The 19,338-nt window shown below is 37.9% G+C and overlaps 1 protein-coding gene and 1 pseudogene across 1 annotated transcript in view; one reads left to right on the top strand and one right to left on the bottom strand.

Annotated features, from left to right (window-relative positions):
* Positions 1-19,338, top strand: part of RYR2 (ryanodine receptor 2) — a 753,550-nt gene that overhangs the window by 473,215 nt on the left and 260,997 nt on the right. The window contains exons 29-30 of the mRNA XM_072822940.1: positions 13,741-13,949; positions 16,203-16,377. Coding sequence (XP_072679041.1) covers positions 13,741-13,949; positions 16,203-16,377 — 384 coding nt within the window. The remainder of the gene's footprint in view (positions 1-13,740; positions 13,950-16,202; positions 16,378-19,338) is intronic.
* LOC140632783 (U6 spliceosomal RNA) lies at positions 4-103 on the bottom strand (annotated as a pseudogene).

Here is a 19,338-nt window from a genome sequence, read left to right as displayed (position 1 = left end):
CTCACAGTTTATGGATTGTGCTTTCATTTTCTCCTTGCACAGGGACCATGCTAATCTTCTCTGTATCATTCCAATTTAGTATAAGTGCTGCTGAAGCAAACACTGTGCTTTCATTTTCTCAATGAGATCTTTCAGAGAGCAGAACATTCTCAATTTTGATGAAGTCCATTCATGATTTTTTCCCTTAATAGTTGTACGTTTTATGTCCTGAAAAAAATCTTTGCTTATGCAAAAAACAAAGATTTTCTTATGTACTTTCTTCTTAAGTTTTATTATTTTACTTTTCGGGTAGGTCTATAATCTAATTTGAGTTGAGTTTTGTTTATAATGAGAGACTAAGGCCAAGGTTCATTTTTGTCCAGGTGGATATCCAGCTGTCTCAGCACTATTTATTGGAACAAATTATCCTTTCCCACCAAATTACCTTTGTCAAATATCTCTTGACCATTGGGTTTTATTGATATATACATTTATCTTTTTTTTTCATTTTACATTTTTTTATTGTTTTGTTTATTTATTCATGAGAGACACAGAGAATGAGAGAGGCAGAGACAGAGCCAGAGGGAGAAGCAAGCTCCCTGCAGGAAGCTTGATGTGGAACTCGATCCATCCCAGGACCCCAGGATCATGACCTGAGCCAAAGGCAGATGCTCAACCACTGAGCCACCCAGGTGCTTAAGGATATATCTATCCTTAAGTCAGTACCACACTATTGTCTTTATTATTGTTACCATATAACGAATCTTAAAATCAGGTAAGGTAGGTTTTCTAATTTCTTCTGTGAGAGGTTTTTCAGTCTCAGGGCTCCTTGGGTGGCTCAGTGGTTGAGCGTCTGATTTGGCTCAGGTCATGATCCCAGGGTCCCTGGATGGAGTCTCACATCGGGCTTCCTGCAGGGAACCTGCTTCTCCTTCTGCCTATGTCTCTGCCTCTCTCTGTTGTCTCTCATGAATAAATAAATATCTTTTTTTAAAAAAAGAGGTTTTTCAGTCCCCCCTTTTCTTTGCATATCTTTATACATTTTAGAATCTACTCAGTTTAGTTTTGATGGGATTACAGTTGGCTTTGTAAATCAGTTGGAGAGAATTGACATTTTAACAATACTTAGTCGACCAGTTCATGAATGTGACGTATCCTTCCATTTATTTTTTTTTCCTTCCATTTATTTTGGTCCTCTTTAGTTTGTCTCCTACTTTTAGAGTAGAGGGCTTGCCCATTACTTTGTAGAGGTATCTGATATTTTGGAAACTATCATAAATGGATTAGTTTTCATTTCATTTCATCTTCCAGTTATTCACTGTGAATATGAGAAACACAATTAGTATATGTATATGGTTATTACAGCCTGTGGTCTGGCAGAATTTATCTTACATTTTTTTCTCTTTTTTTTTCATGTCTAAAGTTTATAGGATTCTCTACTTACATAGCCATGATGTCTCTCTGCTTCTCCCTACAAAAAAAGTTTTAATTTTTCCTTTATAATTACCTTTCTTGTTAGTTGACTTACTGAATTGGTAAAGACTTGCAGTGTTTAAGAGAAGTAGTGAGAGAGGTTATCCTACTTTGTTCCCAGTCTTAAAAAAAAAAGTCCTAACATTTCACCATGAAGTATGATGTTAACTGTGGGTCTAGAAGCCGTTTATCACAGTGAAGAAATTCCTTTTTCTTTCTAGTTTGTTAGGAGCTTTTATCATGAATAGGATGTTGAATGTTGAATTTTGTCAAATACTTTTTTTTGCCATTTTTAGATGATTTTGTATTCTTTTCCTTTATTCTAATATTATGAATAACATTGATTTTTGATTGTTAGATCAAGTTTGCATTTCTTGTATAACTCTACCTGGTCATAGTGTATTTTCCTCTTCTATATATAGCTGGATTCTGTTGGCTATTTTGTGAAGGATTTTTGCATGTATAGCATAAGGAATACTGTCTTGTAACTTCCTTTTCTTGCAACATCTCTTTGTCAGTTTTTGATAAGAGCGTAGTCCTGGATACATGATAAGTTAGGAAATCCCCTTGTTTTCTAAATTTGGGTTAGTTTTGTATTATTTCTTACTTAAATGTCTTATAGAATTTATCATTAAAACCATATGAGCCTAGGGGTGCCTGGGTGGGTCAATGGTTGAGCATCTGCCTTTGGCTCAGGGCGTGATCATAGGGTCTTGGGATCGAGTCCCACATTGGGCTCCTTGGGTGGAGCCTGCTTCTCCCTCTGCCTGTGCCTCTGCCTCTCTGTCTCTCAGGAATAAATAAATAAAATCTTTTAAAAAAATCAGCCTACAGTTTATCTTTTAGGAGAGATATTTAATTATAAGTTCAAATTCTTTAATTTGAAAATTTTAAGATATTTAATTTTCTATTTCTTCTTATGTCAGTTTTGATAAGTTATACTTTATCAGTACAGTAATTTCAGTTAAATTGCCATATTTGGAGCACCTGGGTGGTTTAATCAGTTAAGCATCTGCTTTTAGCTCAGGTCATGATCCAGGGTCCTTGAATTGAGCTCTGTATTAGGCTCCCTGCTCAGCAAGGAGTCTGCTTCTCCCTTTTTCTCTGCCCTTCTTTGCTTGTGTACTCTCTCACACTCACTCTCTCTCTCTCTCTCTCAAATAAGTAAATAAAATTAAAAAAAATAATTGCCATATTTATGGGCATCAAGTTCTAACATCCTATTATCCTTTTGATATTCATAAAGTCTATAGTGACACCTCTTTTTATTCTTGGTGTTTTTTTTTTTTAAATTGTCAGTCTTCTTAGGATTTATTGACTTCATAGATCATTCAAAGAGTGAATCGGTCTTTTTTTAAAATTTTATTTATTTACTTATTTATTTATTTATTTATTTATTTATTTATTTAATTTATTTTTGGGTTTTTTTTGTGAATCAGTCTTAAATGTTTTTTTGGCTATTTAAAAAAATTTATTTATTTTTAATTTGTTTTCCCACCAGTCATGGATTATGAGTCAATTCTCATCATCATGAGTGGCTGCATCTCATGTTTCCTTTGGGAAATGACACTGTTGAGTGTCTGTGGCATCCACTGGGGAACATCAGTCTTTGTTCAGTCTTAGACCTTCTGGCTTCACAGCTCCCTGAGCCCTCTTTGAAGTGACCTACTAAAAGTAATTTTTAATGAACAACTGGATATTTCAGATATATATATATATATGATATATTATTATATATCATATATATATTATTAATACCTCATGATAATATAGCACCATGTGAACTAGACTTGTAATGATCATTTTGCAATATATACACATAGTAGATGACTATGTTGTATATGTGAAACTAATACAAAGGCATATGTCAATTATATCTTTAAAAAAAGGCAAATTGGTAATAGATAATGAATAGTAAGGGAAACTTCAAGTTTGAAAAACACATGAAGATATTTCAGATCTCCTTAATCATCAGAGAAATGCAAAGTAAAATCTTTATTTATGGATTTATATCCAACATTAAAATAATTAGACAACTATATGATCCCAAGTGCTTAAAAGGATATTGACGCAGTAGGAACCCCATGTGTTTTTGTTGAAAGTATAACTTGGCAAAGCTGATGTGTGAAAAGCTTGTATTATATAGAAACCACGAGTATGTCTCAGCAAATGTTATACTTGGATGTAAAAACACTTGTGTATAGGTCCAGACAGGGGTATGTAGGAACATGTTCATTATAGCATTGTGATCATGAGAGCTGGAAGCATCCTCTGTGTCCATTTCTGGGAAATATTATTAGATAAAAATAATAGGTTAAAAAATAGCACACTACAATTCAGAAACAGTGATCATGAAGTATGGAATAGAGCAGTAACATATTACCATTAGTATAATTTCTAGTATTTTACAGCTTGCAAAAATACAAAACTCTCCAAGGAAAAATACCACACCAATTGGAGTGATGCCAATGATGGAAAAAGGAGTGAGGAAATGTATTTTCTGATCAAGGATTAAGAAAAAGGAAAAACAAAGCAATAGAGATGTGCACAGCCTCTGAGTTTCCCAACACACGCATGCACACACACACACACACATACTCTCTCACACATACAAACACACACACACACACAAGTAAAACAAAAAGCCAGATTAGATGACATTCTGGCCTTGGTTAAAAATGGTTAAAAATACGATGGTACATTCATACAGTGTATATTATGAAGTTGTTAAATACAATGAAGTACCTGTAGGAAACAATCTGAGATGTATCATATTAAGGTTATAACAAAGAACACTCATCAATGCTTACACATACACAGACAAACTCTGTGGAAACAATGGTAATGGGAATTGCTTCCAGGAAAGATATCTAGAGAGCTCATAGACAGCTGTGGGAGCAGAAATTTACATTTTGCTGCATATTATTTCTTTTTTTTTTTCTCATTAAACTTTTGTTTTAATGGGCCTCAAAATTCTGTGACAGATTTTTGGTCAAGTTTTTTCCATTAAAAAGTACTGATTTTAAAAACTAATAACTTAAAACTGCAACACATGCACAAAACAAAACAAAACAAAACAAAACAAAAAAACACAAACGGTCCTCAAAACATTCTCCTTTCCTTCTGAAGGTTTTACAATGAATTGTTATCATTTAACCAGTCTTTTTACTATTAAACTTAAATGGCCAATTGACACAATTGATTAGGACTAGGGTGGCAGGTATTGGGGATAATATTCATTTAGCCTTCTGAGCTTTCTGGGCAGACTTGGTGACTTGGCCAGCTCCAGGTGCCTTCTTGTCCACTGCTTTGATGACACCCACAGCAACCGTCTGTCTCATGTCACAAACAGCAAAACGGCCCAGAGGAGGATAGTCAGAGAAGCTCTCAACACACATAGGTTTGCCAGGAACCATATCAACAATGGCAGCATCCCCAGATTTCAAGAACTTGGGACCATCTTCCAGCTTCTTTCCAGAACGACAATCTATCTTCTCCTTCAGCTCAGCAAACTTGCAAGCAATGTGAGCTGTGTGACAGTCCAGCACAGGTGCATATCCAGCACTGATTTGGCCTGGATGGTTCAGGATAATCACCTGAGCTGTGAAGCCTGCTGCTTCCATTGGTGGGACATTTTTGCTGTCACCAGCCACGTTGCCACGATGAACATCTTTGACAGATACATTCTTGACATTGAAGCTCACATTGTCCGCAGGAAGACCCTCACTCAAAGCTTCATGGTGCATTTCCACAGACTTTACTTCAGTTGTAACATTGACCAGAGCAAAGGTGACCACCATGCCAGGCTTAAGAACACCAGTCTCCACTTGACCCACTGGGACAGTACCAATACCACCAATTTTGTAGACGTCTTCAGAGCAGATGCAAGGGCTTATCAGTTGGATGAGTTGGTGGCAGAATGCAATCCAGGGCTTCAAGCAGGGTGGTTCCACTGGTATTCTCATGGGTGACTTTCCATCCCTTGAACCAAGGCGTGTTAGCACTTGGCTCCAGCATGTTGTCACCATTCCAACCAAAAATTGGCACAAATGCTACTGAGTCAGGGTTGTAGCCAATTTTCTTAATGTAGGTGTTGACTTCCTTAACGATTTCCTCGTATCTCTTCTGGCTGTAGGGATTCAGTGGAATCCATTTTGTTAAAACCAACAATTAGTTGTTTTACACCCAGCGTGTAAGCCAGAAGGGCATGCTCACTGGTCTGCCCATTCTTGGAGATACCTGCTTCAAATTCACCAACACCAGCAGCAACACTCAGGACAGCACAGTCAGCCTGAGATGTGCCTGTAATCATGTTTTTGATAAAGTCTCTGTGTCCTGGGGCATCAGTGATGGTCACATAATACTTGCTGGTCTCGAATTTCCACAGGGAGATATCAATGGTGATTCCACGTTCACGTTCAGCTTTCAGTTTATCCAAGACCCAGGCATTCTTGAAGAAGCCTTTTCCCATCTCAGCAGCCTCCTTCTCAAATTTTTTGATAGTTCTTTTGTCGATCCCACCACATTTGTAGATCAGATGGCCAGTAGTGGTAGACTTGCCCGAATCTACGTGTCCAATGACCACGATGTTGATGTGAGTCTTTTCCTTTCCCATTTTGGTTTAGGTTTAGCGGTGGTTTTCACGACACCTGTGTTCTGGCGGCAAACCCGTTGCGAAAAAGCTGCATATCATTTCTTTTAAGTTTTATACTCTCTTTGCATTACCTATTCAAACAAACAAAAGAAATGCACTGTTAAAAAAAATACATGGTCAGTATCCAAGAAAGGGAGTGCATTTTACCCTGTATAAGGAAATGTGCAGTATAAGCCAGAAAAAAAATAATCATTGACAGTTATATTTTATTTTTTCTTTCTTTTTTTAAATAATAAATTTATTTTTTATTGGTGTTCAATTTACCAACATACAGCATAACACCCAGTCCTCATCCTGTCAAGTGCCCCCCTCAGTACCCGTCACCCATTTACCCCCACCCCCCACCGTCCTCCCCTTCCATCACCCCTAGTTCGTTTCCCAGAGTTAGGAGTCTTTATGTTCTGTCTCCCTTTCTGATATTTCCCGCACATTTATTCTCCCTTCCCTTATATTCCCTTTCACTATTATTTATATTCCCCAAATGAATGAGAACATACAATGTTTGTCCTTCTCCGAAAGACTTACTTCACTCAGCATAATACCCTCCAGTTCCATCCACGTTGAAGCAAATGGTGGGTATTTGTCGTTTCTAATGGCTGAGGAATATTCCATTGTATACGTAAACCACATCTTCTTTATCCATTCATCTTTCGATGGACACTGAGGCTCCTTCCACAGTTTGGCTATTGTGGACATTGCTGCTAGAAACATCGGGGTGCAGGTGTCCCGGCGTTTCATTGCATTTGTATCTTTGGGGTAAATCCCCAACAGTGCAATTGCTGGGTCGTAGGGCAGGTCTATTTTTAACTCTTTGAGGAACCTCCACACAGTTTTCCAGAGTGGCTGCACCAGTTCACATTCCCACCAACAGTGCAGGAGGGTTCCCCTTTCTCCGCATCCTCTCCAACATTTGTGGTTTCCTGTCTTGTTAATTTTCCCCATTCTCACTGGTGTGAGGTGGTATCTCATTGTGGTTTTGATTTGTATTTCCCTGATGGCAAGTGATGCAGAGCATTTTCTCATGTGCGTGTTGGCCATGTCTATGTCTTCCTCTGTGAGATTTCTCTTCATGTCTTTTGCCCATTTCATGATTGGATTGTTTGTTTCTTTGTGTTGAGTTTCATAAGTTCTTTATAGATCTTGGAAACTAGCCCTTTATCTGATAGGTCATTTGCAAATATCTTCTCCCATTCTGTAGGTTGTCTTTTAGTTTTGTTGACTGTATCCTTTGCTGTGCAAAAGCTTCTTATCTTGATGAAGTCCCAATAGTTCATTTTTGCTTTTGTTTCTTTTGCCTTCGTGGATGTATCTTGCAAGAAGTTACTGTGGCTGAGTTCAAAAACGGTGTGGCCTGTGTTCTCCTCTAGGATTTTGATGGAATCTTGTCTCACATTTAGATCTTTCATCCATTTTGAGTTTATCTTTGTGTCTGGTGCAAGAGAGTGGTGTAGTTTCATTCTTCTGCATGTGGATGTCCAGTTTTCCCAGCACCATTTATTGAAGAGACTGTCTTTCTTCCAATGGATAGTCTTTCCTCCTTTATTGAATATTAATTGACCATAAAGTTCAGGGTCCACTTCTGGGTTCTCTATTCTGTTCCATTGATCTATGTGTCTGTTTTTGTGCCAGTACCACACTGTCTTGATATTATGAACAGCTATACACCAATAAATTAGGCAATCTAGAAGAAATGGACACATTCCCGGAAAGCCACAAACTACCAAAACTGGAACAGGAAGAAATACAAAACCTGAACAGGCCAATAACCAGGGAGGAAATTGAAGCAGTCATCAAAAACCTCCCAAGACACAAAAGTCCAGAGCCAGATGCCTTCCCAGGGGAATTCTATCAAACGTTTAAAGAAGAAACCATACCTATGCTACTAAAGCTGTTTGGAAAGATAGAAAGAGATGGAGTACTTCCAAATTCGTTCTATGAGGCCAGCATCACCTTAATTCCAAAACCAGACAAAGACCCCACCAAAAAGGAGACTTACAGAACAATATCCCTGATGAACATGGATGCAAAAATTCTCAGCAAGATACTAGCCAATAGGATCCAACAGTACATTAAGAAAATTATTCACCATGACCAAGTAGGATTTATCCCCGGGACACAAGGCTGGTTCAACACTCGCAAAACAATCAATGTGATTCATCATATCAGCAAGAGAAAACCAAGAACCATATGCTCCTCTCATTAGATGCAGAGAAAGCACTTGACAAAATACAACATCCATTCCTGATCAAAACTCTTCAGAGTGTAGGGATAGAGGGAACATTCCTCAGCATCTTAAAAGCCATCTACGAAAAGCCCACAGCAAATATCATTCTCAATGGGGAAGCACTGGGAGCCTTTCCCCTAAGATCAGGAACGAGACAGGGATGTCCCCTCTCACCACTGCTATTCAACATAGTACTGGAAGTCCTAGCCTCAGCAGTCGGATGTAATGGTTTCTGAAAGTTTGGAGTTTAGGGAGAACCATTGATTGTTGATTGGCTGGTTGTCTCACTGAAGTTCATGGTCAACAAACAGGCTAGTGTAGTAGACTCCCCAGTGGAGGCTGAGCTCCTGGGTCTTGTTTACCTCTGTGTCCCAGTATACTATAGAATGCCTGCTTCATAGTGGGGATTTGACTGTTCTTTATGGAAAATACATAGAGATTTATTTTCAGGAATCAATAAGGGGAAAAAGGATATCTAAGTTAGGTGTTGAAGGGATCAAAATGTCAACAAGTAGAGAGTAGATGAAGCAGAGCTTTTCTGCCAGAGGGAAAGTCTATCTGATGTAATTAAGTATAGAAAGAGTTGAGGGATGATTGGTAGGCCAAGTTATGGCTACCACTGGAGAGAAGATGATATTAGTTGAAGGCAAGGGATTAGGACAGGATATGGAATAGCTTGAAAGCCCAGCTAAGAACTGTGGATAAATTTGCACAGGGAATTCTAGCTTCAGGAAGTTTTAAAGCAAAAGCTTGATGTGTGATCACAGTTTACAATAGCAATATAACTATGGCAACAGTGGGAAGGAACAGATTGGAGGGGGAGAGTGCTCAGAGATAGAGAGACCAGTTGGGATGCTTTGGAAAATTTTGGATTTTCAGAACAAGGGTGGTGAAAAATGGAAATTAAAAGATAGATGTGAGAGATTTTATGGAATAAAGCAAAATAAATCTAGTAATCATAGAAATAAGACTGTGCTGCCCTCGCTGACTCTAAAAAAAAAAAAGTCAAGGGCATAAAAATTTTGATAACATTGAATCTAACCCTATGTAATTAAATCAAGGTTATAATTTATTTTCTGTTCATCAGCAGGATGCTTACACATTGAATATGAACTCAGTATGTGAAACATACTATTTTTGGAGTATTGTTCTAAATAACATTTTAAAACATTTGAAAAACTAAGTTACTGTTTTTAAGTTTTTTTAAATTTAAATTCAATTTGCCAACATGTAGTATAACACCCAGTGCTCATCTCAGAAAGTGCCCCTCCTTAGTGCCCGTCACCGAGTCGCCCCATCCTCCCGTCCCCTTCCACAACCCTTTGTTTGTTTCCCAGAGTTAGAGGTCTAAGAAAAACTAAATTATTCTTGCTGCAAGGTTTTATCAAGGTTTGAATTGTTCAATTAGAAATAAGACCAGAAAGTGAAAAGGATGACTGGTTAGTGTCATTAAAAAAAAAAAAAAAAAAGTTACATAAACACACCTGAAGGATTTTATTTTATTTATTTATTTTTAAAGATTTTATTTATTTGAGAGAGAGCATGAACATGTGCTCCTGAGCAGGTGGAGGGGCAGAGGGAGACATGGGGCTCAGTCTCAGGATCCTGAGATCATGACTAGCTAGAGCTGAATTCAAAAGTCGGAGGCTCAACCGACTGAGCCACCCGGGCACCCCCGAAGTATTTTCAACATGTGTACAAATTTTTTTAGATATGTAGAAAATTTTTAAAGAGATTGTCCTGCCTTGCTTCACAGCTGTTTTAAATACCTGACACTTCGATACATAATTAGACCTTGGCTGCCCTCTAGTGGTCAGTATCTTTTAAAAGTAGAGTTTGGGGAACAGCAGGTATGGATGCTTTAGGCCACGTTTGGTCAGTCTTGGTGTGTGCCCTCTTTGTGCCAGGATCTGTGGGGTATGGGGAATACAAGATTTTGTTGAGCCTTACCCTTTATCTTGAAGTGGTTTGTTAAAAGCATAATTCCTGAATTTCTTCTTTGAGCGTCAATATCTGCTAATGGTTCATTTTTTTAAATGTCAATTATTTTTATGTTCATTATAACAATATAAGAAAATAATTTATGGGGATCCCTGGGTGGCGCAGCGGTTTGGCGCCTGCCTTTGGCCCAGGGCGCGATCCTGGAGACCCGGGATCGAATCCCACGTCGGGCTCCCGGTGCATGGAGCCTGCTTCTCCTTCTGCCTGTGTCTCTGCCTCTCTCTCTCTCTCTCTCTGTGTGTGACTATCATAAATAAATAAAAATTAAAAAAAAAGAAAATAATTTATACGTTCTTACATGAGGTACAGTCACCTACCAAACTTATATAAATATATAGTGTTTAAAATCAAGGAAAGCATAAGAATTGCATATTTGGAGGAGAGCTCTATGCCTTTAAGACTGGTGCTACCCATTAGATATGTGCCCATAGGTATGGGCTCCTATGTCTTTGTTCTTAGATTCAATCTCACAGATACTGAAAGAGTACCTACTTTTATCCAGCTGATTGATGCTACAGGGTATGCCAAAGAAATGTTACAGATTGCCTGGGATCTTTTTTTTTTTTTTTTTTAAACTTCCATAGATCCAGATCTTCATTTAATATTAGTATTTTATCATGAAATAGAATGCTGAACTTTGCTTCTTGCAACCATGGTTATAAGCTCCCCTAAACTAATCTAAAAATATGGAATAGGAGCTATGAATCATACAGACATTTGGAGGAAGATCCATGGAGTTTACAAGACTGTTGCATAATGATGGCTATAAATAGCAGGTGCATTTCCAGTTCAGGCTGAGTCTCATCAATGAGTATAAGAACAATGCATCAGCTGAGGTCAGGAATAAAATACCGGGACTAAGAAATTCTGCATTGTTACCTGTTACCGCCACACATTTTCCATATGCTGCCCCCTATTTTCATTACTCCTATGTGGAAATGATTCATAGTAAACCTTATAATCAAGCGAAATCTGTGATGGCTTTTAAGGAAATGATCTGCTATATTTTTATACCAAATTTTCCTTTTAACATATTTGATTTAAGCTAATATTAAAATTTGTTTGGCATTCCTTGGAAACACTCTGAATATGAGTGGGGTCCAATGTCCTGGAAACATATAAAGGAAAAAAGAACCTGTGAGGTTTTTAGTATTTTAGTTTTCTGAAGAATAGATTGTTTTATCCTTAGAAAATTAGAAGTTTAATTTATTAATGCATACTAGAATATAATGTATGATTTTATTTGCAAATGATGACATAATTAAAAATAACAGATAACTACACAAGAGCTTTTTTCTTTCATGAAAAGTAACTTCCAAATGTTTTGTGTGGATCATTCTATATGCCTTAGATTAGTTCAGGAAAGGTCGCAACCATGATTTAAGGAAGTAATGGATCAGTGTGCTGTTACTGCAGGAAATGCTATGTCTGAAAATTTGACTTCTATTTTTTTAGTATTGCAATATTTAGCACTAGTTCCCCTTCCTCCCTCCCTCCCTCTCTCCCTCCCTCCTTCCCTCCCTTCCATTCTCCCTTCCTTTAGCTCCACACCCAGTGTGGGACTTGAACTCATAATATTGAGATCAAGCATTGCGTGCTCTACTGACAGACAGCCAGGCGCCCCTAGACTGTTTTCTTAATAGAATAACCACCTCTAAGTATCATAAAATCTGATAATATTTTTTTCCTCAAAAAGCAGTTTGCTGTCATCTTCTCTCTCAAATATCATTGTTACTAAGTAACAGACATGAGAATGTTTATCCTTCACCACAGAGATGTTTCTCATTCAGGAGCCCATCCACCCCCAACTTGAATGTATTAGAAGCAAACTTTTGCCCCTTTAGAGAATTTCATACATACAGCATGTTCCATATACTATTACAAATGTCTAATTTTTAAACTCTATTAGCACATTTTATCTTATTTGAATGTATTGCATGATGTGAGTGTGTGTGTGTGCATGTGTGAGCATGCATGTAAAGTGGCATTTTGCATTTGAGGATGTCACTGCTGGAGACATGACAGTTACTTGGAGCAGACTAAATTGTTAGGGGTCTGCATCGGTTTGTATGTGGGAGAAAAGACAAAACAACAAAGTGTTGCTTATTCAGAAGCTTATCCAGCTTTTAAAAGATTTATCAAGAGACACAGTTCACCTGTATGTCCTACAATCAATACAAATATTTTTAGTCCATTGTTTCTTTATGCCAGTCTAATCTTCAGTAGATGATCTGGCTGTGTGTTTATTGGGGCCCTTGAAAGCTTATTTGGATTATTTTTATAGTTCTTGTTTGTTCATATCAATACATTGGTTAAGCTGATATTAAACTTTTATTATTTATGAAGTCTTTCTCAGCTTCTAAAAGAACAGATGAGAACTAATATTTAGCCAGTGCCTGTTGACTCTGCACCCGCTATTGGAGGCAGACTGGAAAGAACGGCGGCTGCAGCATTAGGCAGCTGTAGAATTCTTCTATTTGTTAGTTATGTGACTTTGGTCAATGTCACTTAAATGTCTTCTGTCTAACTGAGATCTTAGCTGACAGTTTCTCCTTTGACGTATCAGCTCAGTGGACCTCTGTCCCCAGACCCCCTGATTTCCGGGGAGCTTAAGTCCTGGCTCCAAGCCCCTTAGCCTGTTTTGTAATCCTGGCATTTTCAATCCACATGCATCTTATTTTCACAAATATATATATTCTGTGCCCTCTCCCCCCGATGTCACCCTTTGCACCACACTGGTCCTTGATGTTTGACTTGCCCCTTTTGTTTTTCCCTCAAAATTTAAACATTTGTATGTGTAGCAGATCCCAGTGAAGCTGTGAGACATTGGAGGAGTTGTGCCATCAGGTTGTTAGGGGTGTGCATGGGTGTGTATGCCATTCTGTCTGGAAAGTTGTCAGTGGTTACCCTTTTCTGCTATTTATCTCTTTACCTTGTTGCTTCCTCTCCTCCTCCTCCTCACCTTCTGGCTGCTTCTTCCTTCTCTCACACACAAATGTCTATTCATTTCTTGGGCAGAACAGTTCAGGTCTCTTTTATTGGCTTCTTTCCATCCATGCCTTCAAGTTCATCTCAGATACCACTGCCAAATCACCAAGAGGCTGGGAGGGTTTTTCCTGCAGACAGTCCCCTCCTAAACTGGTGCTCATGGAGGAAGCATCGCCTACCCTTGCAATGTGACCGAGGTTTGACAACCTGTCTCCCCAGGGGAAGTCCTTGAGGTTTCCTTGGTTCCTGATAGTGGCTGATCATATGTATGAAAACACTTCGTGAACTATGAGCCAGGTTAAGAAAGATGGTCTGGTTACCATCCTCACTGTAAGTTTAATTATGGACGAAATGTAATGTTCTCCTTCCTCCCTCAGTTTTCATTCATCCAGTGATCACTAGGATCTCTTTACCTTCACAGCTGCCAGAGCTGAAGTGTGCAGCGGCACAGGTGAGAGATTCAGAATCTTCCGTGCTGAGAAAACCTACGCTGTCAAGGCAGGAAGGTGGTATTTTGAATTTGAGGCTGTCGCTGCAGGCGACATGAGAGTTGGCTGGAGCAGGCCAGGTTGTCAACCTGATCAAGAGCTTGGCTCCGACGAACATGCCTTTGCTTTTGATGGCTTCAAGGTGAGTAGACTTTGCTGAGCACCAGGTGTGGAAGTTTGTAGGATCTTGATTTTGTAGGCTGCCATGTCCTGAGCATGCTCTTGTTGTGTACTCCTCCATTGTCCTGGCTCCTTTGGGCAGTGCAGCAAAATCAGGACAGCCTGCAGCACAAACCCAGGAAAAATAATTCCTAGGAAAACTTCTGTCCTTGTGATCGCGAAACACCCCCCGCCCCCGCCCCGCCGCAGTGAAATTCAAGTAAAACAGTGCTTCTCCACTGCTATAAAAAAAAATGAATCCTCCTTGTCTATCAGAAGTGTTGAAAATGCTTAGGCTCATTAAAAATGCAGGAGGCAGAAGGGTATTATGCTGAGTGAAATAAGTTGGAGAAGGACAATCATCATATGGTTTCACTCATGTGGGGAATATAAAAAATAGTGAAAGAGATTATAAGGGAAGGGAGGGGAACTGAGTGGGAAAAATTAGAGAAGGAGATAAACTATTAGAGACTCCTAACTCTGGGAAACAAAAGATTGCAGAAGGGAAGGTGGGCAGATGGTTGGGAGAACTGGTACTGAGGAGGGCACTTGATGGGATGAGCACTGGGTGTTATACTATATGTTGGCAAATTGAATTTATTTTATTTTATTTTTTTTTGGCAAATTGAATTTAAATAAAACAAAATGTAAAAAAAATGCAAACGCTTTGACACAGCTATTCCATAGAAGGAATTTATCCTCAAGCAATAATAAGTGGCAGGTATACACATTTAATATCTATAAGAATGCTTTCGACAGTGCTAAAAATGACAAAAATGTTTTTTATTTTCAATATTAGTAATTTTTCTTAAGGTGATGGAATTTGGTCAGGTGCTTGTTTTATTATTTGCTTATACATTATATAAATGTTTAAAGATTATTTCACACATATAAAATATTTTAAAATAAAAAATGTGGGGCAGCCTGGGTGGCTCAGTGGTTTAGCACCTCCTGCAGCCCGGGGTGTGATCCTGGAGACCCAGGATCGAATCCCACATCGGGCTCCCCGCATGGAGCCTGCTTCTCCCTCTGCCTGTGTCTCTGCCTCGCTCTCTCTCTCTCTGTGTCTCTCATGAATAAAAAAATAAAATAATAAATAAATAAATAAATAAATAAATAAATAAATAAATAAATAAAGTGTATAGATGAACCTAACCACAATAGAATAATTATAGTCATTTTTGGTTGATAAAATTGTATTTTATTCTTTTTATTTTTTATCTTATTCTCTGATGGGAAAAAGGTTTTTTTTTTTTGAAAAAGTTATTTTTAATTAAAGAGGGAAAATTAGAATAAATATGCAATCATGAAGAGATTTGACATTTAGGTACTGAGGTATGCATGTGTGGGAATGTGTTTCTAGGCCAGAAGTTAATATTGTGTCTTCTAGAACAACTGACACACTTTGTTCTGCAACACATTTCCTGAACCTGTTTTTTATTTTTTTTTACTCCATATGGAAAATCTAACATCTTTTGATACCTAATTCAGTGAGATAGATTTTTTTAAAGGTACAATGTATTGTGTTTGGGAATAATTGTGTTATTGCTTTGCATTGGTGACTATAACCCCTTACATATCAATTCACAATGGAGGCAATTCTTAACAGGAAAATGAAAAGATTTATCTGACAAAATAATTAATATAACAAATTTTGTATCCATAAATCATGGAATATAGTTAGAGATTGAAAAGTCACATTATCAGAACTGTGTTTGAGATGTATTTATAATATGATATTTCACTGAAGTATTCAAGACATTGTTGGTGTGTATATTTAACTTTTGGCTCATTATTTCAGTAAATGTCTTAAGAATATTTTTCAGTTTTATTTGAAGCTTTATTGGTTTTAGCATATACTTCAAATGTTTCAAGATTTCTATTTTGTTAAAGTATCTGTGCCATTGGTTCCAATGAATGGAATTATATTTTGAAATAGGTGAAAATTAGAAGTCATTTTCAATGATAAATTCTCAGCTTTATTCTCTACTCAGTTCTTCGTATTTTGGCAAATAGAGAAAAACAATCCATATCCTGGGAAACATTCAGGATAGTGAGAAAAGTTAATTTCTAAAGACTTAGTTTTTTTTTTTTTTTTTTTTTTTAACAGGAGATATGTTGGGTTACATTTTTAAACTTATCATTTCTCAAATGCTGCGAGGCATGCCTCCAGTGGTGGGGGTAGGTGCTGTTCTGCTTGGCTTTCTCTGTGACAAAATTACTCTTCTGTCCCTAGGCTCAGCGGTGGCACCAGGGCAACGAGCATTACGGGCGGTCATGGCAAGCGGGAGATGTCGTGGGGTGTATGGTGGACATGACAGAGCGTACCATGATGTTCACGCTCAATGGCGAAGTCCTTCTGGACGATTCGGGCTCAGAACTGGCGTTCAAGGACTTTGATGTTGGTGATGGTAAGTGCTGTGCCTTCTGTGTTGCTGGCAGGTTCACAGCACAGTGAGGCTGTTCTCAGGCATCCTAACCAGCCACCTTGGAGGGTGAGTGAGCTCCGGATGAGTTGCAGCTGGAAATTGCAAGGTTGCCATGTGGCTTATTTGATCAAACATCCTTGAAATTACTTTAGCAGAAACACTACTGATGCTACTTAGCTAGGATTTAATAAGGCAGAAATGGCTTTGATGCGTGTGAATAAGAAAATAAATGGCAGGCGAAAGGATAGTTTTCCACAAACATTAAATTTCCACTTAGAACTTCTTTTAGTTCATTTCTGTTCATTCATTTCACAAAAATGTAATGAGAACCTACCGTGTGTCAGGCCCTCATACTTCATATGGAAAATCTAACATCTTTTGATATCTAATTCAGTGAGATAGAGTTTTTAAAGTACAAAGCATTGTGTTTAGGATGCCGAGATGACAAAGATCAATAAACATTGTCCTATTTTTATGTAGATTACAGTATGCCAAGGGAAGTCAATACTGGGGTAATTTCTGTTTAGTGGAGAAGTTCTCAATTGAAGAAGTGCAGAACATTCTATGGAAGCACAATGCAGGGCTCTGGGATGACCTTGAGCAAGATTGTAAAGGAAAGGTGAAAGCCCTTGGTAAAACAAATGAAAAATGCAAAAGCATTTATTAGCTGTACTTCCAGGAAGGTGGCCACATAGGGTTGTTTGAATTTATTTTAATTGAAATAAAGTAAAGGTGCAATTGAGTTTCCTAGGGGCACTTGTTCCATTTTAAGTATTCATGCCCACCTGTGGCTAATGGTACCCTTCTTGATCCCAGATTTGGAACACAAAATCACAAAGTTGTATCAGATAATGTTGCTCTAGAGCATGTAAATAAGATAGTACTTAACAAGATATTATATAAATATCTCATTTTAAAATGAATTAACATTTTTTTTTTTCAAAATGGCTTTTGGAGGAGCCTGGGTGGCTCATTCGGTTAAGTAACTGTCTCTTGATTTCAGTCGACTCAAGTTATGATCTCAGGGTTGTGAGATCAAGCCCCGTGTTGGGCCCTGTGCTGAGCATTGAGCCTGCCTAAGATTCTCTCTCTTCTTCTCCCCCTTCCCTACTCTCTTTCTTTCTTGAAAACAAACAAACAAACAAACAAACAACAACAGGGGCGTCTGGGTGGCTTGGTTAAGCATCTGTCTTTAGCTCAGGTCATGATCCCAGAATTGTAGGATGGAACCCCCAGTTGGGCTTCCTGCTCACTGTAGAGTCTGCTTCTCCCTCTCCCCTGCTGGTGCACACATTCTCTCTCTCTCTCTGTTTCTCTCTTGCTCATATTCTCTCTCTCAAATAAATAAAATCTTTAAAAATAAAAATAAAAACAACAGCAACAACAGCAGCAACCCCCCACCCCCCGCACCACCAAAAAACAAAAATGGCTTTTGGATATATCCTACTACTTGAATATATAGTTTGGATTTTAAGATCTACCTCAATCAGTAATTTTAATATTCTGTAAACATGTCATGGATCCATGGAGCCTTGGTGGCTCAATCAGTTGGGTGGGAATCTTGAGGTCCTGGGATCAAGTCTGGTGTTGGGTCCTACGTGGCCTCCCTGCTCAGTGGGGAGTTTGCTTCTCCCTCTCCCTCTGCCCCTCCCCACTGCTCATGCATTCTTTCTTTCTCTCAAATGGATGAATAAAATCTTAAAAAAAAAAAAGTCACTGATCCTCAAAGTTAGCCACCTCATTATTTGTATTAAGTTCTATATTTATTCATTCAATAAGCTTTTAAGCATGTATGACCATCATTCCTCAAATACAGATTTGCAAAAGTGATAGGAAATTTACATCTTTATAACTTAATTTCTATTTTATGTACCAGTACCTCTCAGTGGTGTAACTGGTACTCTACCAACCCATCACCCATCTCCCTTTCTGTGGGATTGTTTTTATGAGTGTTAATATATCAGGGAGAAGGTGGGAGAGGGACTTTGTCTCTGTTTTCTGTCTATACTGTTGGATATCATCTGATATTTTATTTTTTAATTGGTTATTTTAAAATTGTTGTGTACTATGCCTTCCTTCATTGGAAGGAAATGCCTGTGTGAGTTTGGCTTGCTTAATTTATCCCACATGGATTCAGAGACTGATGTTAGAATTATAAATAATGTGGAGTGCCCATCCATACTATTTAAACCTCTACAAAATGTTAATGCTTGCAGTGCTGTTGGAAAGACCAGTCAGTCACCATCATGGAGATGAAATAGACTTTGAGGGCATCAGCTGCTACAGTAAAAAAAAAAAAAAACAAACCAGTGTTTTTGACCTTACACTTCAAAGAATTTTTAGTTTTAAAAGTGACTTAAATTTATACTGGTACTTCTATTGTAGAGTTAATACAGCATTCTAATGAATTTCTGAAAAATTTATATTGCATATTGTTGGGCCTTTGTTGATGGTATTGAGGAGTTATCTTTTTAGTCTCCAAGGCAGGTTATTAGTTTCAGGTAGCCATAATCACTAACAATTAACTTTTTAGGGGCTACTCATAATTTTTATCTTCCATCAAATGGAGTTTATCCATGCCTGTGACTAAAATGCTTTTTGACATGGAATTTTCCATTTCTTTCTCAATTAACTTTACATAGCTTACAAAAAAAAAAAAGAAAGAAAAAGAAAGAAAGAAAGAAAGAAAGAAAGAAAAGAAAGAAAAGAAAAGAAAGAAAAGAAAGAAAAGAAAAGAAAAGAAAAGAAAAGAAAAGAAAAGAAAAGAAAAGAAAAGAAATTTGATGGGCCTGCTTTGGGTATAACTGTAATAGGAGGCCCTGAGAGGGACTGCTTAATTGACCCATCACCACTAAGTGATCTCTAGTATCATTCTCACAATGTTAGATAAGAACAAGAACAGGGCTATTAGACATTGGAAATATATATTTCTTTTTTTTTATA

This window comes from Canis lupus, chromosome 4 (genome assembly GCF_048164855.1).
Source record: "Canis lupus baileyi chromosome 4, mCanLup2.hap1, whole genome shotgun sequence".
In the NCBI taxonomy this organism is placed as follows: Eukaryota; Metazoa; Chordata; class Mammalia; order Carnivora; family Canidae; genus Canis; species Canis lupus.
Note: the sequence above shows the minus strand (reverse complement) of the source record. Positions and strands in the feature narration are given on the sequence as shown.